Consider the following 22,576-nt stretch of genomic DNA (forward strand, 5'->3'; position numbering starts at 1 on the left):
AAACGATGAGTTCATGTCCTTTGTAGGGACATGGATGAATCTGGAAACCATCATTCTCAGCAAACTGACACAAGAACAGAAAATCAAACACTCACAGGAGGGTTTTCACTCACAGGAGGGTGTTGAACAATGAGAAAACATGGACATGGGGAAAGGAGGGACAGTGGGGGGTGGGAGGTGAGAAGAGATAACATGGGGAGAAATGCCAGACATAGGTGATGGGGGGATGGAGGCAGCAAACCACATTGCCATGCATGTACCTATGCAACAATCATGCATGATGTGCACATTTACCCCAGAACCTAAAGTACAATTAAAAAAAAAAAAGAATAAAGAAAATTCCAAAAAACTCAGGGTATGACAAGTAACATTCTTTATTCATTTACATTTTTGTTCCAAATGTTGGAAATTCTTAAGAGTCTCCATTGTTATTTTAAAAAAAGTGATAGAAAGTGGGACCAAAACAAATAAACTGAAAACACAAACATTAACACAACAAAATTATTACTGCATAATAAATCAGCAATTTTGTATTTGAGAAAGATTTGAAACATATAAGGTGCTATTTTCAGATTATTTTTCAAAAATGTAAGTTTTATTTTTTTTTCTCCTCTTTATAATGGGCAGGAATACAAGAGCCCTTTTAGAAGGAGTCCAAACATTAAGTCAGTTTTTCAAATATTCTATAGTATAAAATCAGTATTGTTACTAGACAGATGGAAACAAAATGGAATTTTGACATAGTAAAGAGAAGATGCTTTGCTCTCCAGATTAGCTGCTACAAAATTATATAAGGGCGGAAAGTTCAGATAAGTCAGTCTTATTTCTGCTATAAAGCTAAGAAAAAAAAAGTTGTACAGTAGGAGAGACAGTAGATTTAAAAAAAGAGAAATAAATCATCATGTATACTATTTATATTTTTAAAGAAAAATGTGCTTGTTCTGTTATATATAAAATGAATTATTTTAAAATTTCATTAAATAATTATTGGTGCCCACAAAGTCACTGTTAAGTATTATTTACCTTTCTGAGCCCTCTTACCCCATCTGTAAAATGGGGTTTTAATAGAGTTGTTTTGCAGTTTAAATAAGGTAACATGACAATGACTTTGCACAGTGACTGGTGTATTCAATAAGTGTTATTGTTATTGATCAGTTCCCCAAAATGAGAGCTAATGTTTTTCCTGTTACTTAGCTCTGGCCAGCCACTTGATAAAAAGAAGCTGCTGTTCATTAAGTCATGGATTAAACGGTAATATTTGCTTTCTTTCACTGCTGCAAAACAACTGAAGACTTTCAAAGTCGAGCCAAAGGTCAATTAATCCAAATAAGTAAATGATCCTGAGAAACTACTATATTTTAGCCATTACAGAATATAAATATTTAGAAGACTATAAGTAATTCATGGCCTGAGGAAAAAGATAAATGAACCAAAATTTTAAGCATTCTGCCAAACTGTTTAATATAAGTCAGTATACGAGCATAGAAATACAGGTAAGTAGGCCAGGCACAGTGGCTCATGCCTGTAATTCTAGCACTTTGGGAAGCCGAGGCAGGTAGATCACAAGGTCAGGAGATTGAGACCATCCTGGCCAACACGGTGAAACCCCGTCTCTACTAAAAATGCCAAACAAGTAGCTGAGCATGATGGCTTGTGCCTGTAATCTCAGCTACTCAGGAGGCTGAGGCAGGAGAACTGTTTGAACCAGGGAGTCAGAGGTTACAGTGAGCCAAGGTTGCACCACTGCACTCTAGCCTGGTAACGGAGCAAGACTCTATCTTAAAAAAAAAAAAAAAAAAATGGGTAACTAATTTGTCAAAGAGGTCAGTAGAGGTGTCTAAAAATGACCTTCAAAAGTAATGACCATCCAGGTCTGGTGCTCACATCTGTAATCCCAGCACTTTGGGAGGCCTAGGCGGTTAGATTGCTTGAGTCCAGGAGTTTTAGGTCAGCTTGGGGAACATGGCAAAACTCTGTCTCAGCCAAAATATACAAAACTTAGCTGGGTGTGGTGGTGTGCACTGTAGTCCCTCCTACTCAGGAGGCTCAGGTAGGAGTATCACCTGAGCCCGGAATTGGGGCTTCAGTGAGCCAAGATCAGCCTGGATAACAGAATGAGAAGACATCTCAGAAAACAAACAAACAACAACAAAAAAAAGTAAAGCAATGACCTCCCAAAGCAAAAAGGCAATGACCTTCAAAAGCAAGAAGTTTGTGGAGGTGCAGACCTAGGATAGACATTTTGGAAAGAAGGGGATTAGACAGGCAAAGACATACAATGCTAACAAGGCAGGGAGAAAAAGCCAGTGGTTTCAATATCATAATTACTTCTTGTAAGAACGCTAATTTAAGATGCCCAATAAAGGTAATTTATGTTATATATATATATATATAGACATACTTAAAGTAAAATAATGCTAATACCTTGGTTTTAGTTACAGTCATGCCACCAGCTATTGCCTAAAGGGTGCCATTTGAATTATTTTTTTCCTAATCTGTAAAGTAATAAGTGTGGACTATGCTTTATTTAAGTACAGTCCAACTTCTAAGAGTCTAAAGGTTTTTTTCTGATGTACATTTTTTTTTCAAGGTTTTCAGTAACTACTTATAACTAGCATCTTGACTTCTACAATGTGTTTCAGGAAAATCTCTCATGGTGCCCTTGTGAATAAGGAGCCATGTAGGCCTAATGATACTGTAGTTAACTGACTTTGAAACCATTGAACAATTGTGTGTGTTCACATACCTTGACTTAATGTTAATGGTGAAGACACTACAGATGGTACATTTAAATTTTATTATTTCTTAAATATTTAGATATTTAGATCTATCTTTGTAAAGATGCTTATAGACCCTTAAAGTACTAATTATCATGCTTATATAAGAATGTAAATGAATATAATATAAATGTAAATGAAATGTAAATCACTTTAAAATGATCTCATAGGAATTCTGAATCAAAATCAATATGATAAAATATAACAGGGGTAAATATAAAAGTTTGCATGGAAGACAGAAAAAAAAGCAGCTGCGTGAATATAGAATTTTAGGAATTGAGTTTATCTGTATTTTAAAGTCCCAGTAACCTAAAAAGATGATTTAAGTTACTGCAAACTCTTTATCAATTAGTAGTATAACGTGGCAGGAAAAAGTAAATTAACAAAAATACTGTCTTCTTTGATGAAAATAATTTTAGTGTTTCACTGTGCCATGATGTGTTTATTTTAGCAAACCACATTTTAAAGAGATAAGCTGGAACACATCCAGAGAAAGCTGATTAGAGCGGTGATGAAAATGAAAGTATTATCTTATGATGAATTAAAGGAACTAGGAGTGTTTAGTATGGTAAGAAAAGACTTGGAATAAGGATCCAGGGATAGTGGACATGAAAAACATGGTGGTCTTACAATGGTGAGTTGGTGTGTTTCAGGAGTTTTTGTTTGGAGCAAAGATTAGGCTGTTTTTATGATGTAGCTCCAGAGAGCAGAACAGGGATAACGGCTGCAGAATAATTTTTAAACAATTAAATACGTAAAAAATGAGCAGGTTTTCCCAAGAAGTACCGTTCCCAATTCATCATGTTTTTGGAATACCATATGGAGAAGCTAATTTTCTGAGTAAGAGATTAGACTCTGTTACTTTGGATATTTCTCACAACTTGGAGATTTTCCTTTCATGTAACTTTGGCTACACTTTGGAAGATTTGTACTTCAAACAAACTTAGGTGGCTCTTAAAACAAAGGCATCTACATCTGCATCTTTTGCCATGTAAATGCAGATTTAATTAACACTTGTAACCTATGAAGATGCAAAACTTTAAGTGTTAATTAAACCTCTATTTACATAGCAAGCAATATGTAGCCCTCCACTCCCTTCCATAATATCAGGGAGCTTATCTTAAACTACATTAATCTACTGCACACTGGAATAACAGGACACTTTTGTTAACTTCCAGCGAAGAGTCTTCTATTAATAAAGTGCAACAAAAATCAAGAGTTTTTAAAGTCTTCTACCTCATTCCTGCTATTCAGTACTAGAATACTCATTTTAACAACAATTTTTCTCAATAATATTTAGTTAATTGTAGAAATCTAACAAAAATAGTCCTGGCATAATTCTCATTTCCTGATAAAATAATTTGTAATTTTATCAAAGGCAAACTTTATTTGTGAAAACACAATAAATTTAAATGTATTAAACACAAGCTTTTAGTTTTAATTGTAATAACATCTTTTCATTGCTAAAAGTATTTTGTTTTGATTTTTTTTTTAGATTTTCTATATTAAAATCAGTACGTACAATTTAGTAGTAAAATTCAATAATATAATACACCAACAGGCTAAAAGAAAGAATACTTATCAAAATTAGATTTTAAAATGAATAAACTAGCTCCCTTACAAGATTAGCTCACGGAGATTTTCAGGTAAATAATTTTAATGTATTTTTTGTTTTGATGTATTAGAATGGTCATTTTACCACTGGTAAGTTGTTGCCTTGATAAATTACATTGTACATTAATAAATTTGAAGTATGTTCTTATATATTTCTAATTATAAGCCATATTTTCAAAAATGGGTGGTAAATAAAACATGAGTAATTGTTTAGCAGTCCCTCTTTTTAAGCACTAAGAAAATGAATTAATAATTATGTAAAATTGTTTGTTGTGGATTCCTAAAGGACTACATGTCATTCTTTATAGGATTCCTTTCAAAACAGTGAAGTAGGTTGTAAAAGTTTTATGAGTTTGGTTGAATCTCATGAATGAACCATATTAATATTGCAGAGCCTTTTACTTATTCGTTTATTTGTAAAAAGACATTTATTAACCTCCACCTTATGCAGAGAGCAATTTTACACTCTAGTTTAATTATGTAAGACACATATGCAGCTCTGTACTAAAGAATCTGAGACACAGGTATTTATAGAATGGCTATAAATTTATAAATTATAAACAAAAATAAACATTTATAAACAAGTGCATATAAACATATACTAGTTGCTTTAAAATTGGCTCAGCACATCAGAGCATTTCATATATCCCTCTGAACTCCTGAAATCAACTTCTTAACACTATGACAGAAACTAAAGCCATCTGGTTTGAGGTTTTCTTGTTATAAAAATTTCAAATGACATTAGTTTATTATATCAAAAGTAAAAAAAAAATATATCACCAGCCTGGTAAAAACATGAGCACAATATATAATACTATAGAAAGGTAAATATAATTCTCTGTGGCAATTATTTAAATTGAAATTTGTTTTAGCATATTTTAGTATTGATCTGTATTTGCTCATGCAAAATAACATGTAGAGAACAATGAAATAAAAATAGATTCAATGAAAATTCAGAAGATAAACCAATTATTATTTCATGAGGCAAATTACCTTTTCCATGGGTTACATCAACCGTCCATGTACAATTCAGAGAATTTGGATAAAATTCTGGGTAACCAGGTGATAAGATTGTTCCACTAGGCCCTCTAACATCTCCTCCACACAATGCTGAAATACAAAGAAATACAGTCATGTGATTGGCAGTGAGAGAGGCAGAGTGTGAACAAATCTCTTACCTTCTCTCCTGAAATGAAGAGTCTCATTATCTTTGCTTAAGCTACATCCTAGTAATAACAGGTGTATATTAAGACCTTTTCCAATACTAGGAAATCATTTTATCCACTGCAAGCACTAGAGAAGGAAAAGGTATTTAGTAGCGTCTGAGAATTACTACTGTTCCCAAGAGAACATGGCTCCACTTTCCACATTTGAATTTGATGTACTGATACATTTCTAATTATAAGCAATATTTGCATAAATTGATGGCAAATTAAACATGAGTAATTGTTTAGCAGTTCCTCTTATTAAGCACTAGGAAAATGAATTGTTAATTGTGTAAAATTGTTTGATATAGATTCCTAAAGGGATATGGGTCATTCTTTATAGGATTCCTTTTAAAACTGTGAGGTGAGTCGTAAAAGTTTTAAAGGCTGCTTCTGTACTTCTGTATTTTTCTAGGAAATATTATGAATAAAAAGAATCTTTTGAGGGGGTATAGTTTTCTAAGTAAATATTCTAAGATAATAAAAATAAGTTAATAATCTGAGGTTAAAAATTAATATTTGATTTGATATTCATTTATTTGAGAACAAATCATAGTTTACAACGTCTTCTACTATATTCAACAGGCGTCAGTGCTTATGGTATGCCAGACAATATTATCAAAATTGAAACCTGGAGGAACCAAAAAAAATATTGCCTAGTGAGCATTTTTATTCTATTGGAAGCAGAGAATTTGTTGACCCCTCATTCTATTCACTTGGAAAGGCCACCTCTTAGACATAGCCAAGGGCAGTAAGAATCAAGAATGCAACATGTACCCTTGTCTAACTTGATCCTTGCCCCACTTTCCCAGCATACTAGAAAAGTGAGTTTTGGTTTTGTCTCTTCCCAAAACACCTAACACTATAACATTATATGAATTTGTTCAGTGAAATTAGATGAGTGAATACGTCTACTGAATTAAAACCTACAGTCTCTATTTCAAAGGACTCTATGTCATACAGCTAGGATAAAATTTCTCAATGAACAGAAGAATGAAAATTAAGAGAGTTAAATTAGTTTAAAATACACAAAAAATAACAAAAAAGAGGGATGCAGATTTTTAGGAAATACTTCAGATATGTGCTCCTGAGCATGCACATGTATGTGTGTGTTTGTATATCTGTGTGTTTGTGTGGGTGTATGCGTAAGAAGTTGAGAGAAAGTTTTTTTGTATATCAGTATTCTTTCTAATAAAGACAATTTGTCAAGTATCCTACTTCTTGAGAAGTTTATTAGGAGAAACTTCTTGGGGGAATTTCTTGGGAATTTCTTGTCTGTAAGCTGTACCTATATACCTATGTAGAAGAGGGAACTTAATGGGACATTCTGTAGGTAAATGAATAAACCTATGTAACACATAAACACATTTAAAAATTTAGGAGGAATGGCCAACAACTAATACATTAATAACAAACATTCATACTATTACTTTACTAGAATCATTTGACAATATATAGAATATAGTTTTATAACAAGTGGAGATTTATGTTATTTGAAAATAATTATCATTGGATGCAGACATTGAAGATAATTGACTTAAAGATGGAATTTCATAGTAAATAGTTGGGAAAGAATGCAATTTAAGTTTTATTTTGAAAGATGAAAGTAAAAACATGAAGACACATAAATTTTATTTTATATCTACTAAAACTTAGGATACAATTGCAATGATTTACTAATTCTAATTAAAAAAACAAGACCAAGCACTGTTTTGAAATTAAAAGGTGGCTGGCACTATTGTGCAGATTTTATTCACATTAACTCAGCCCCCACAACAACCTTTGGAGAAAAATGCTGTAATTATTCAATTTGCAGGTGAAAAAGCAAGTATAGAAAGAACTCAAACAGCCGAGTTACAAGGTCGTTGATCTTAAGCAGATTCTTGAATTGTGTTGATGTTTTTTCTGCATTAAGAATACTGTTTTATCAAGCTATGATGTTCTTAACTTACGTTTGATTTTGTAACACTTCCCTCACAAAATGATCAATGTATAAAAAAAACTCAAGGGCATCATTTATATACTCAGAGATACATTTAATCCTTTCATTTTTAAATAACTGTTTTTTTTTTACGCACCTAACACCTATTGTGTCAGTATCCTCATCTCTGTTCTTGAATTGATCTATCTCTTGTATGTGACTGAAATAGTTTTCCAACATCATTATCAGCCTCATCATTTTCATCAATCTAATGAAATTTTTCATTTTTCTAAATGGGATTATTTTACATTGCAAATGTTTTAAATTGCATTTGTTTTATATTGTCAGCTTGTTTTTAAGCAATTACAAGAGATTGCATAGTAACAGATGCTAATGCTAAATACAAAGTATGTTTGAGTTGGATTAATTTTAAAAAAGGTTAATTCATTACTGAATATTCTTTCATACTGATGATGTTTGCTTATGCAAAAACTATTCCTCCTATTGGAAAGATAAGAATGTGTAAAAGCTTATTAAAATCAATTATGAGTGACCTAAAATATTAAGATGAATAAAAAAGATTTAAGTTTTTATATGTGATGCTTTGTTTCATATTTTCAGATACAGGATAGAATTCAAATATATTATAGTAGATATAATTGTATAGAGATAATTATAAAAATTTCTCCAAAAACAAATGACTTAAAAAGTGAATGCTGAGATTTAAGTCAGTTTAAGAGAATGTATGGACCATTCACTTAGTAAATGTCATTAGAACAAGACTGTCTAAAATAGGTGCCATGGATCTCCTGTGTTATCTCCTGTTACATGTTCAGAAAGAATCCCATTTTATTCCAGCAATCTTGCTAATTGATTCCATGTGTCTTCAGGGACACCAACACTTATGAAACAGACATAATAGGATTATATGTTCTCGTGAATTGGAAATAGACAACCATGTATCAAATGAATCTTTGAAAAACTAAAGAACTCAAAGTATGATGAAATACATACATGTGAAAAATTCAGTTACTTGACATGAGAGCAAACAGCTGGCAAAGAAAAGCGTCTAAAAGGATAAAAAGCACCTAAAAGCTAAAAATTTGTGGCACAATAAGCCATCATACTGACAGTCCAATTAGTGGAGAACAATTAACCAGGTACACAGTAATCTTGGGCAGTAGAGATTTTTCTCCCTGATTTTTGCCACATATGATACTACTTTTTCACAGGCTAAGTATCCATTAGAGTTTTGAAACAATGAAGTCTCTTCAAAAGCTGAGCCCTTGAATGTAATTGCCCAGACCTGTAAATTTAAACCATGTTCTTGTTAGTGATACACACTGGGCCAGTGCTAGTCTGTCTGTATCAAAAATAGACATTTTTTAAACCAGGATCCATTAAAACACTTTGAGTATTTCAATGAGGCATGGGAATAACCATCTATTACAAATCCCATTAATTTTTAATTTGTTGATTTGTTTGCTTTTAATCTCATCTCTTCTTTTCCTATTTTCAAGTATCCCTTTTATGCCCTTAAACTGAGACTGTTTATACTTGGTTTCTAGACACAGTTGTTTATCTTGAATTCTAGAAACCTAAACCTTAATCCGGGTATTCTTCTGCTGTTTTAACCTATGTATTCAAATATTTTAATAAGACTAAAGAAATAAGGGAAATAATGAGGTTTAAGTCCATTCAGTTCCATGTTGGTCTGCCTCTTAATGATTTGAGTGACACTGAACCACTTAACATTTTTAGTGTTAAATGTCTCACAAAATAAATTTTTTAGTGTTTTCCTCTCACGTAAAGTAACTGAATTTGTCACATAAAAGCATAGTTGAGGGAAGGGCTAGAAAAAGTCAAATCAACATGGGATAATTTGAGATTAAAATTGGGGTCTCAGGACAGAAGGTGAAAACAGAGTATGTCTTAGGCAATTCAGGACATAGCACACCTACGCATACATTAACAGGGGAGGTGTCTTAAGCAACAATGCCCAGTTCCTGAATGGTTGCTTTAGACTCAGCATCTGCTCTCAACCCTAGCCCATAGCTCATTACAGTCTCATGTTCCCAGTGCATAGAAAACATCATTCATATGTGACTTTTAGCATATATGTTGTCCTTAACACTTGATATGTTGGACAAAGCAAAATGCTCTCCTAAAAATTCTTGTTTGGCTTACCTTACAGCCACTCAAATTTCAGTTTTATCAAAAATACTCCAGAAATATTTAGGAGCAAGATCTAATAAAAGTAGTTAGTAAACAGTGTTATTTAAAAAAATCAAATCTTTGTGTCACGGGATACCTTTTACAAATACATGTTAAAGCAACAAGAACACCTGGTTCTTTATTATAAAAATATAAGAAAAGTAAGATAATAAGCATAACTATTATTCATTCTACTAACTCAAGAAGAATATAAACACTGCTATGCTCATCTTTTTATAGTTTCTATATAGCATAATTAATAAATACTGAGTTAGCAAGTCAATAGGTGGTTATAAGGTAGCAATAAATGACATATAAATATAGAGAACTACAGAATCTAGGAAAAGTCAAGATTATGCCCAGTTGTTTTGTTCAGAAAAAGCATGATCAAGTTCATTACATTTAAAAGTTAATTATAATTTTGATAAGCATAGTTGAGGGAAGGGCTAGAATATTCCAGGGGAAAAGAATAAAATTCATGGAGGCAAAAACCAGAAAATATATATGCAAAATCAAAAGTAATGGTAAGCATTTCAATTTCATGGATAATTTAGCTTCATTTCATTCAACAGAGATTTACTGAGTGCCAACTGTTTGACGAGGACTCTTTTTGGCATTGAGGGTGCAACAGTGAATCTAGCAAAGTCCTTACTACATGGAGTGTATATTCTATTAGGAAAGCAGACAATACCAAAAAATATTATAAAGAGAGTAAAAAATACTAGGAGAAAAAATTTAAGTGGCATAAAAGGGGTTACTTTTTTACATAATTACTGAGATAAGTTTTGAGTGTATACTTTTGAGTGAAATCAGGGAGTGAGTCATGTGGTTCTATGGGGGAATTCTGATTCAGGAGAAAGGAAGAGAGGATTGGAGGGACAGAAGGGGAGGAATGGGAAAGGGTTTTCATATTGGGAAAAGTAATCAGGAGACAAATGTAGTTGGAGTGGAGTAGCATGAATGAGGAAGAGAGTGGTTAAGGATGAGGTATGGGAGGTAGTAAGGGCCCAGAATAGCTAGGGTTAATCAAATCATACAAAAGTCTTTGGATTTTATTCTGCCTGGGATGGCAGGTGCAAGAAGGTAAGGGGTAGTACTGATTTACCTTAATTTATAAAAGCTTACTCTGGCTGCTTGTTGGAAACTAGACCTAGAAGTTTAAAAAAAGGAAACAGGATCATTCTTTAAGAAGTGAAATTTTTAAAAAGTAAGACACAATTTACAAAATAGTCTAGAATCTAACAAAATAATTTCTGTTTCAAGATTCAAAGTTCCTCAGTCAATAGTGAAATATGAATGAAGAAAGGATCCATTTTTACTTCAAAACCTAAGTATATACACAGAAAATAGAATTAAATAAAATTATTTTTCTTTTTTGTAATTGATAGCAAAAAGGGTAATGTCCTGTTTTTCAGTTACACATTCCAAGTAGCACAGAGTATCTATAAACTGTTAAAATGCTTGTATATGTAAAAATATATATTTCTATATAAAGTCCTTAAAATAAATATGTGACATCACCAAGAAAAGAATAACAAATTTATCATCTATCTTTTATTTTAAATAATTTTAGTATTTTCCCATTGTGTAGAATGTGGGCAGGTGACAGTGTAGTGGTAGACTTGTGCATAGGATCTGAATCTAGGCTGCCTGGATTTAAATTCTGATTTTACCATTAATGAGTGGGATTACACACGGTGAGGTTCTTAATTTTCCTTTGTCTTAGTTTTATCATCTACAAGTGGTGATTAGAATAGCACTTATCTTATAGAGTTATTTGGAAGAGAAAATGACTTAAAATATAGAAAGCACCTATAGCAGTATAGCACATAGTAAAAACTCAATACATATTAGTCACCACTATTATTACCACCATATTACATTGTCTGTTTTGCTTTGTGAATCAGCTAATCGTGGGATATAAAGACATCACAAAAGCTGATGTATGTTAGAGTGAAGCACACTGTACACAAGTGTTAGCCAGTCTAGGTCAATCAAGCTTACATTCTTGGAACAGGGCAATAAATTCTGTTTGTTCATTTCTCCCTTGTTACCTCAGGAGATTTGGACTAGTTACCTCTGGGGCAAAAGTTTAGACTGAAGGAAAGGTCTGATCAAATCTGCTCACTAGGTGATATAATAGTTGAGTTTAGTATGAGTCAATAGAAAAAAAAATATTAAGTAACTAACTGCTTTATACAAAGCTTAGACATTTTTAAGTGAATATAATATTCCATCCTTGTCCAGTTACACTCAACATGAAACAGCAATACAAAAGAGGAGGCCAGATCATAATAGAGGTTAAAAGTAACATGATTTGACCTTTTAAAATATTCATTGTAAGAATGCAGGACAGAGACATCAGTGAAAAGGATGTATTCCTTAAGGTTAAGGATCATGAATTCTATGATTAGTCACTTGAGGTTTCATTTCTAAGGAATAAAAAGCTGTTAAGAATTTTGGATATGGAAAATAGCATGAAATAACCTTAGTCAGAAACATGGGGGGATTGAAAATCTCAGAAATGATTGTTGTTGCACTGGTGAAAAATGATGAGAGCCTGTGCTGCTCCTGAGAAAACTGGATATATTTGCTTTTATTATTAATAAAAGTTAAGCATGTTGATATGCTTGCCATTAGTTTTTATCTTCCTGGTTCTTAAAATATTGCCTCCATACCTTTGTTTCATGGTGAATGCTCTTTATTCATGCCAACCTTGTAGCTTTATCAGGGTCTGGCAAAAATAGGACCTTTATACCACCATGGTTTGTCTCAACCATAGGGATAGACGAGCACATGACCAAGACAAGGCCAGTCATAAGGGGGCCTTCTCCTTTACTATAGTTACTGGTTTAGATGTGGACCAATTGAACACCTTCCCTGGGATTTTTCTAATTAGAATAATAAGGAAGAGCTCTCATTACTCTCTGAACCTGAAGATACATGGCTATCAACTATCTTGATAGTTGCTACCGGAACCTGCCTCTTCCCGGGCTTCCTGGGGAAGAGCCGTGTACCCAGGCAGCAAGGGCTGGGCTTCGTTTGTGCGGCTGTTTCATGACCGCTTGTTTTCAGGTGGTCTGATGACTAAGTGATGGATAGCCTTGCTCCCGGGACCTGCCTCTGCCCGGGCTTCCTGGGGAAGAGCTGTGCACCTAGGCAACAAGGGCTGGGCTTCTCTTCCTGAGAGTGTATACACTATTGCCATTTCCTCATATGGAAAAAGTTTAGCAGCAATATAAGAGAATTATGTGACTACACAAAGAAAAGTTTAGGAGGAAGATGGAAAAATTCTTAAAAAGTTTTGAATTTATGCTTATTATCAGCAATGAGATGTATGCCACCTTGCCTTTTCTACTATTAACAGTTGAACAACAGCTTCTGCTTTTATTTTTTAGAAAGAGAGTCAGGTTTTTGTCACTTACAATCACAAGAATGTTGACGATTAAAAACGTTATCATACCTAATTAAATGAAGATTTTTGATGATTTGTTTAAATCTTGATAGAAATGCAAATTAGCTTAAAATCTTTAAAATATGATGGCACTGAGAGTACTTGAAAATTTAATTATAAAATAACAAATGGCATCTTCCACCTTAAGAAAGAATAAGTATAGAATTTGAAAATAGTGCTGTAAATAGAAATTAAAATGCATAGTTAAATAAAATACATAGATTTATACTGAGTGTGCTTTTTGACAAGCAAGTATGCAAGCACTTCCCAATCTTAGGAGAAGCAGTTTCTTCCACAGGATTTTCATATAATTTCCTGAAAAATGAAGCACTTCTGACTTATTCTCATAGAAACAAAGAAGCAGTAAAAAACACTGGCATACTATTAATTATAACTAGAAACTTGCCACAACAGGGCAATCTAAGTAAACTACCATGGTGCGTGTAGATGGTTAGAATTTTGGTGGACAGGCTGGCCTTCCATTTGAACTGGGACATGTTGCTGTTCAAGGCAGGAAGCAAATGAGGCATTTTTTCCAGGACTTTCTTCTTATTCCAATTTAGCATTTTCAAGGCTGTTTTCAAAAGGTCCACAGTATGGTCTTAAAATAGTTACATAGGTCAGCTTTAAATATATATGCATGTATAAACAGAGTAGATAAATAATTTTAGGAATGGGGTAAGTTTGGCTGATTAGCAATAGTCTTTATTTCATGAATGGTTTGATAACATGAATTTGCCAGAATTCAAAAGATTCCTTTAAAATTCTAAAAGATTTATAATTATGGTAAACCCCACACAAATAACTATACTGATTTTCCTATTTATAAATCAGCATATTTTGCATGTTGAATGAGGTATTACCATCACAAGTTGGGAGTGGATGACTCCACCAGTGGTTTTTTTCACATAGAAGGGGCTCTTCATGACTCAACCTGTATCCTGGATCACAACTAAATGAAACAGTAGAGCCAATGGAGAAATCATGACCATAGCGACGACCATGTACAGGTATGCCAGGATCCAAGCAAGAATACGTGTTCACTGTAACACCTGGGAAACAAAGGGAAGAAAATAAAAAGTAAGCTTGATTGGATTCGGATTTGCTGAAAATAAATCCTAGTTCTTCAAACAATTACAAGCAATGATTTTTACAAATAAAGGCACTCATACCTCATTTTTAAAATCAGCAATTTATTTAATAAATTTGTTTTCTTATTTCCTACTAGTAAGGATCAAATTCAGGTCATTTAATTATGTAAGAACTTGATGAAAATGTACAATTATCTATAAAACTTTGTAGTGTAATAAATTTTATGTATATATGCACATATATAACTAATAATCATAGCAATAGTTAACATTTCTTGAATTTATTTTATTCTAAGCACAGTTCTAAATATTATATAAAATTGTCTCATTTAATCACTAAAGAAATAATAAGAGTAGAGGCATTTTGCAAGGTATGAAAATATGAAAACCAGGACCATTCTAAGTAAAACCAATTAGTTCATTTCCTCTGGTGGCTAACTGCTGCTGTTGCCAGTAGTCTCCAGCACATTTCAGTGTCTCCTGATATCTTCCTTGCAATTTACAGTCCCTAGCTGAGATCATACCATGGCAATGCTTTTCCTTTAATAAGATACCGCTTCTCAGCCTTGGCACTAATGACATTTTGGACTGAGTACTTCTGTTGCGGGTGTCCCATGCTTTGGAGTACGTTTAGAAACATTCCTGGCCTCAAGCTGTTTGATGCCAGTAGCATTCTTCAATCATGACAATAACAAATATCTCCAGATATTGCTACACATTTCTTGGGTGCTACAACACCCTCAATTGAAAACCACTGGTATAAGGTATAACAAGTAATTACTTTTTTTCTTTCTGTACAGGAGATTTAAACAGTGAATAATTACTATTTCTATATTCCAAAAGTAGTAACTAACATTTTTTAAATTTTGTAATGACATTAAATCACATTTACAGGCGAACATAATTATTTGTATTGGCTACCCGATTTAAAAATGAAGCTAAACAAAATAGTACAAAATAGAAGTTTAATTTTAAAGAGGGAAATTGTACATTTTAAGTATATTTATCAAGCGTATTTATTTCATCTAAATGCTATTTTTTAATGAGAAACTAAAATATAATAGAGACAATTTTATCTTCAATACAACTTTTTTTTCATTGTTTTAATACTCTACGACTAATATTCACTTTGCACGATATTCAAAGTCATCACCCTGAAAATTAAGACTCCCAACTTACACTTTACTATTCTAAATTGTCATTATCTCCCAATGGTCATTCTTTATATCAATCAGATAAATCTCCTCACTAGTTTTATGTGTTCTCTCATAGGAATACCTTCAGTTTTCCCCTTAATGTACACAATCTTCTCAGTCTTTAACAGTAAAGTTTAGATCCCCTTCCTTCAGGTTTTAATTTCCTCCAGTGTTCCAGGTTACATATAACTTTCCTTCACATAAAACTCTAACATTGTAATAAAATTCTCTAAAATCAGAGAAATGGGGGGTAATAGACAATGCAAATTACAGCAAATTGCAGAGGTAATAGACAATGCAAATTACAGTAAAATTTAATTATTAAAAAGTGATTTTAATGGTTTTGGTTACTGACCTACATAGAGGTCAATGAATATAAGGCATTAATAATTCATTTGCCTTTCTTGGTTTTTCAACTGGTAAGGTAGGATGACATATTTCTTTTATGTCTTTCACTGTGCTGCATTGATCTAAGAGTCATGAAAATAAGTCTAAGTAAATAGTTCATAATTTATTGACAAGCAAATAACTCAAGGCATAATTCAAGGCAATGGAAATGTTGCAAAATTGAGAAAATGAGAAACGTCATGATGAACTGATATCAATATGATTTATTAACAAATAGGCATTATTAAAAATTAAAGCACAATTGGTAAGTAGTTTTAGACGATTCTTTTTTTTTTTTTTTTTTGAGACGGAGTCTGGCATTGTCACCCAGGGTAGAATGTAGTGACTAATCTCGGCTCACTGCAGCCTCTGCCTCCAGGTTCAAGCAATCAATTCTCCTGCCTCAGGTTCCCGAGTAGCTGAGATTACAGGATGCACCACCATGCATGGCTAATTTTTGTATTTTTAATAGAGACGTTGTTTCACCATGTTGGCCAGCTTGTTCTCAAACTCCTGACCTCAAGTGATCCACCTGCCTGGGCCTCCAAAGTGCTGGGACTACAGGTGTGAACCACTGCGCCCAGCCAGTTTTAGAAGGTTCTTAAATTTCGGCAATGTACATAATTTTTGGAAGTACATGTTTGGATTATATCAAACGGCATTAACATTTTCTTATTTTTCTTATTGTTTATAGAGTTTTTTTTTTTTTTTTAAAAAGGTAGAATCTCAAAATAGACATTTTTCTTATTTATGTAATAAAAATACTTGAACATTTTATGTTTCTATTTCTACTACTCCTCCCCTCAAATATCTATTGATTATAAATTATACACTATTTTAGATATCTACCATTTTCCTTAATTGGAAAAATATACACTCATATGAAAAATATACATTTGGACATGAATATATGTCTATAGGTTTGTTCTGTATACATTTTCAATTTTAAAGTTTTGTATAATATTTAGATATACAAGACAATTATATTCATATTTCAAGCAATACAACATAATAAACAGATGTGATTTTTCCTGGGGAAAGACTACAGAAATAAATAAATTATATTCCTAAAGTCTACTCTATGTTGTTATAAGTTTAATGTGTTTTGAATCTTATAAATAATCTTATCTATTGATACGGTTTTTGTAATCCCCATGTTTTTGGGGGCAGATAGAATGGGGTAAAAATGCCTTGGGAAAGGGAATATAACAGAAACCTGGGGTGCATTGCATGCATTCCTTTGTATAGGATTTTGGTCACCTGGGAAAGTCGAATTACTTTCCCTTTCAATGAATTTGATTAGGAAAAATACAAATACACCAAATGTCAAATGTATTGTTAATGTTCTAATTAGTAATCTAGTGATTTTGAGGTTTGTGAATAGTTCATTTGAAAAAGATTTTAGTTACCTTCAGCTAAGGAAACAGAAAGAGATGAAGGAGAAGGCTTTTTGTTTGTTTCTTGATAAGAAAGGATTTATGATGTTGAAGATTATTTCACTGGAGTAAATATACTACAAGACTAATAGAATAAAATGAGAGAAGGTGGTTTCTTACAGACAAATTTAAATACAAAGTTATTGCAGCCTACTAGATTTGGCCAAATTAATACCAGTGTGGCTCTAATCAATCTCAATGTTTCTCAGCTTTCAGCTTCCACTTTTTCATTTAGAGCACTAGCCATAAAAAATAACTTGGACTATGCCACTAAGGACATATAAGTGACAAACTTGCTGACTGAAGGTATGCATTTGAGCAGGCCTTCTCATTTTTATTCCTTATCTGACTGGATTATGTAGGAGAAATGTAAAGGCTATCATTTATTGAGAACATACTGCATGTTAGCAGTTATACTGACATACTTTCCATGTTTTGTTACATTTAATCTTCAAAATAGTCCTGTTTCTGACAAAAACCACATACTTTGGGTGGAATGGGATTGAATATGATTTATTGGGTAAAGAATACAGCAATGGAATAAAAGAAAAGCTGCCTGCATATTGATATCAATTAATTACTAGTGAGAATTAATATTTTTGAAGTAGATTTTTCTTCTAAATGACTAATTTGACTCAGCTTTAGCATACATGTTAGACTAAAAATCCCAGTTAAGGCACTTTAGTTCATTTGAACCCCTAAGTATGTGTACATTCTCTTATTGCACTTTACAATGATGTTTACAAAACATACTTTCAGTGCCACAAAGCTCAAAATAAAGGAAAGTTAATATAAACAATACTGTAGATAAGATGATTAACAAAAAGTAATGATCTATATTGACAATTATTTAAAAAACCCATGAGTTCATTGACTATCTCTATTTAAGATAGATGTCCAACAGCAAATATAAAACTATATATTTCAAATGCAGAAATTTTTTCTTGAGGGGGAAGGGGTCATAAGAGACTTGAATATAAAAAGAAATAATGTAATATATGCACTTGAAATAAAGGTATATTTTAATAACCCTCTTAAGTGTGTTGTTAGATTCATTTACCAAAAGTGCACTTTATGCAAAGGTATATGGCTATGCATTCATGATGAAAATGTATGCATATATAAATTTATATGTATTTGCACACATATAAATCTTATGCAATACAGCCGCACATGTACAAGATGTTTACAAAGGAAAAAAAAAAGCTTGTTTCTATGTTCATATCAGCATCAAAATTTTTCAAAAACCAAAAATATTTTAGACTTTTTAACAAAACCATGAGATTTAATAGGGATTATAATGATTCCAACACTATGAATTATAGCTTGTATTAATATGGTTTTCTCTATTTATATTAATCATATATTAATACATATATATATATACAGTTTACTTTTTAATTTTAATACGATTTTCAGCATTTTATGCAAAATAATAAAATTAAATATTTTAAATGGAGAATATATGCAATTACTCTGAGGAAACTATAAAAGAATAACTGAATTTGTGAAGTAAAAGCTAAAATTTTCATATATATCTCAGACTGACAATTACTGTCTATTATCTGCTTTATAGAACACATAAATAATTGGTACATAAACTTATTTTCAAATAATGATTTGATACTTCTGACATTTCTTTAGTATTTCATTTAATAATGTTATTAGATATATATTGCCGGAAAATCGGTTGCAGAATTTACTAAAACATACACCTTATAAAGCATTAACCTTCTTACAGATGAAGGAAAGCTTTGATTTAAAAATAAATAAATAGAGCTACTAGTTCTTTTAGTAAAACTATAATAATACAAAATATAAGGCAAACAGAATGAGGAAATAAAAAAATTTTATCATTACTTACTTTCATAATGAATCTTGAAACCATTATTGGAACGACTGTTGTCTGTTGTAAACAGAAGGTATATAAAATTACTGCTACTAAATAGAAACTGGGGCACTTGGGTGCCATTGTAAGATCCAAGCAATGGTGACAGAAGATTTGGCCCATCATGAACTTCCAGCACATCATAATTCAGTTCAGTCTGAAATCTAAGATTAAAAGACGTATGTGAAAATATATTTAGAATTAACACTATATAGAGAAACAATGCTTTAGATTGCTATTTAAATTACTATTTAAAATTTTTACCATTTTATATTATAATTTTCTTTAGCTTATCTAATATCTAAAATGTCATTTAAGACATCGTCATTTGTCAATACCAAAGGTATAAGCTCTCATTCCTATGAAAAATTATTATTAAAAATTTATGTATATACTTGTTGTTCCTAAATATAATTCTTTCAAATACTATAAATTATCTTCAGTAAATAACTGGCCTATTCATGAATTAAACATATTATAGGAGTTATCTTTGGTTGCCTTCCTCATTTTTATGGAAAACCATGTGGCTTACATTTATTTTCAATCAGATAATCAGATTCTCATCTTAATAACACATACATTTCAAATTTGACATCTGCTTTTATAATTACTTTTTATTCAAGTGTTTTTTATTGATACATAACATTTATACAAATTTTTAGACAAATCTATTTTGGCCATTAAATATGTGATAAAGCTTGTATTTGAAAACAAGTGTTCTAAGTAGGTAATAACTAATGATACTGCACTTGATATTTACTAAAGGGTCAGCAGCTCTACTAAAGACTTCATCTACATTAGTTTATGTACTCCTCCCATTAACCCTATGGTGTAGCAAACATTATTAAACCCACTTTCCAGGTAAGAAAACCAAGGCCTTCAAAACTTGTTTTTGTGTGTGTGTGTGTGTTTTTTTTTTTTTTTTGAGACAGAGTCTCACTCCATCACCCGGGCTGGAGTGCAGTGGTGCCATCTTGGGTCACTGAAGCCTCTGCCTCCTCGACTCAAGCAATTCTCATGCCTCAGCCTTCTGAGTAGCTGGAATTACAGGTGCATGCTACCATGCCTGGCTAATTTTTCTATTTTCCATAGATACAGAGTTTCATCATTTTGGCCAGGCTGGTCTCTAAGTCCTTATCTCAACTGATCCACCCATCTCAGCCTCCCAAAGTACTGGGATTACAGGCATGAGCCACTGAGTCCAGCCACCTTTAAAACTTAAATAGTATTACATGATCTTAAATAATAGAAGTAGGCATCAAAACCAACTCTCCTTGACTCTTAACCTCTATGCTATGATGTCTGATTTTATCATTAGATTTTTGGTTGCTCTGCTGTTTTCAAGTCTTTAAAACGTATTAACTTATTTTATAAGCATCAATCAACACAAAGCTACTTTTAATATGTATAACATCTTTTTTAATAAAAAATAGCATTTTGCATTATTTCCTTGCCCTCCAAGGTTATACCGCATCCTGAACCTGGATCCAAGATCCGAACTGTGGAAAAATCTTTATGTGGACTCACAGAGTACTAAAATCTTTTTCTCTTGCCTATGATGTTCTTGAAGTCTAGAAAATTCTTTATCTTATTTTAACCAAGATTTTCCTACATATTTCTCTGTTTCACCTTCAATATGTGAACAGCAAGACTTCTTTTTCCTCACATTGTAGGCTATTTCTTTTATTTTACTGCCACAATTTACTATGCCTTTTGTGACACTAATCACAGTTGTGTTTACTTTTTACACAACAGTCTCCCTTAAAAGTCTACAAATTCCATGAGGTTAATCAGTGTGTTTTTGTCAATGCTTTGGTTACAGCGGACACTCAAGAAATATTTATTAGATCAATAAAAGAATGAATGCATCTTAAAGTTAAAAATGCCTTTCTTTTCTTGAGGGTAGTTACCAATTTTACCAAAAAAAGTACTCAATATAATAGAATGTTTTAGTATTCACCATGTATTTTTACCTACTTAAAATGCATTTTCCAATAAAGTTTCAGTACTTTATTTCTCTAGTTATTTCCAGTACACATTAAAAAATACTGGTTAGTTTGATGTGTCTACTAATTTTCAGAGAATCACTTTTACTATCATACTTGCCAGTCTTTTGCAGTGTTGTGAGATTAAACCACTTTATTCCTCAAAACCAAAATGAATACAACTCAAGCATAGTCAAATAAATGCCCAGAACTAATTGACTGGATTCAGAAAAGGTTAGAAACTTTATTTCAATATTTCATATCAGTCTCTGATATTATCATGAACACAGCATATGACATATTAGTCAAAATTAGGTATATAATTTAATACTGTTTAGGATGCACAATTGAAATAATTTTCCATTTGTACCACTATTCTTCCTATTAATCAGTAAACAGTGTATGTGAATTTTTGAAGTGTATGTTAATTCTAATTTTGCAACTTGGAATATATTGCATGTGTCTCATAAATGTTTTCAATAATATAGTGTAGAGGAGGAAGGATAAAGTAACACTAAGTTATTTAAATAAATGATCAGGCACTTAGAAAATGTCAATCTATTATTTGATTGTTTTGTAGTCACTCTATTGTGTATATTGAAATTGGAGTTTTACTTTGATAGTCAGCTGACAATAGCCAAATTGCACAGAAGAGTCAGGGATTACTTTGGATTGACACATAAAGATACTTAATTCTTTTTTTTTTTTTTCTATCTTTACATACTTATAAATTGGTACCAAATCTTTATTAGCAAAGAAAATGAAGTAAACATTGTGTCATGCCAAAAAGAGTATTTTCCCCATAATAAAGGAAAATGGAACACATATGACAGATGAGAAATATGTAGAACCTGCCACATTAACACCAGTAAGAAACCTCAATTAAAAGACTCACTTTGCAATGGCCCATTAATTACAGAACAATTAAATACTACATAAAAATTAAACCTACTTACATATTAGAAATAAATTTCAGTTCACCCACAGATCCAACACTCTTTCAAATGGACAGAAAAAAAATGTAAACTAAAATGGCTAGAAAAAAAATTTATTAACCGACTTAGGAAAAAACATTTCCTATTAAACCTTAAATACCACTGCTTAAAAGGTATCTATGGAGGCCAGGTGTGGTGGCTCACGCCTATAATCCCAGCACTTTGGGAAGCCGAGAAGGGCGGATCACTAGGTCAAGAGAGAGAGATCATCCTGGCCAACATGGTGAAACCCCATCTCTAGTAAAAACACAAAAATTAGTTGGGCATGGCGGCACACGCCTGTAGTCCCACCTACTCAGGAGGCTGAAGCAGGAGAATAGGGGAGACAGAGGTTGCAGTAGCCGAGATCGCAACACTGCACTCCAGCCTAGGTGACAGAAAGAGACTCTGTCTCAAAGAAAAGAAAAAAACCT

At 32.3% G+C, this 22,576-nt stretch overlaps 1 protein-coding gene across 6 annotated transcripts in view; it reads right to left on the reverse strand.

Moving 5' to 3' along the window:
- The window catches only part of CSMD3 (CUB and Sushi multiple domains 3), a 1,251,170-nt gene that overhangs the window by 434,096 nt on the left and 794,498 nt on the right, over positions 1-22,576 (reverse strand). For all 6 annotated transcript variants that reach the window (XM_017498748.2, XM_017498749.2, XM_037727955.1 and 3 more), the window contains 3 exons: positions 19,160-19,347; positions 14,049-14,237; positions 5,385-5,501 (listed from right to left, as the gene is read on the reverse strand). In XM_017498748.2, the coding sequence (XP_017354237.1) occupies positions 5,385-5,501; positions 14,049-14,237; positions 19,160-19,347 (494 nt within the window). The remainder of the gene's footprint in view (positions 1-5,384; positions 5,502-14,048; positions 14,238-19,159; positions 19,348-22,576) is intronic.

This window comes from Cebus imitator, unplaced genomic scaffold (assembly GCF_001604975.1).
Source record: "Cebus imitator isolate Cc_AM_T3 unplaced genomic scaffold, Cebus_imitator-1.0 Scaffold250, whole genome shotgun sequence".
NCBI lineage: Eukaryota > Metazoa > Chordata > Mammalia > Primates > Cebidae > Cebus > Cebus imitator.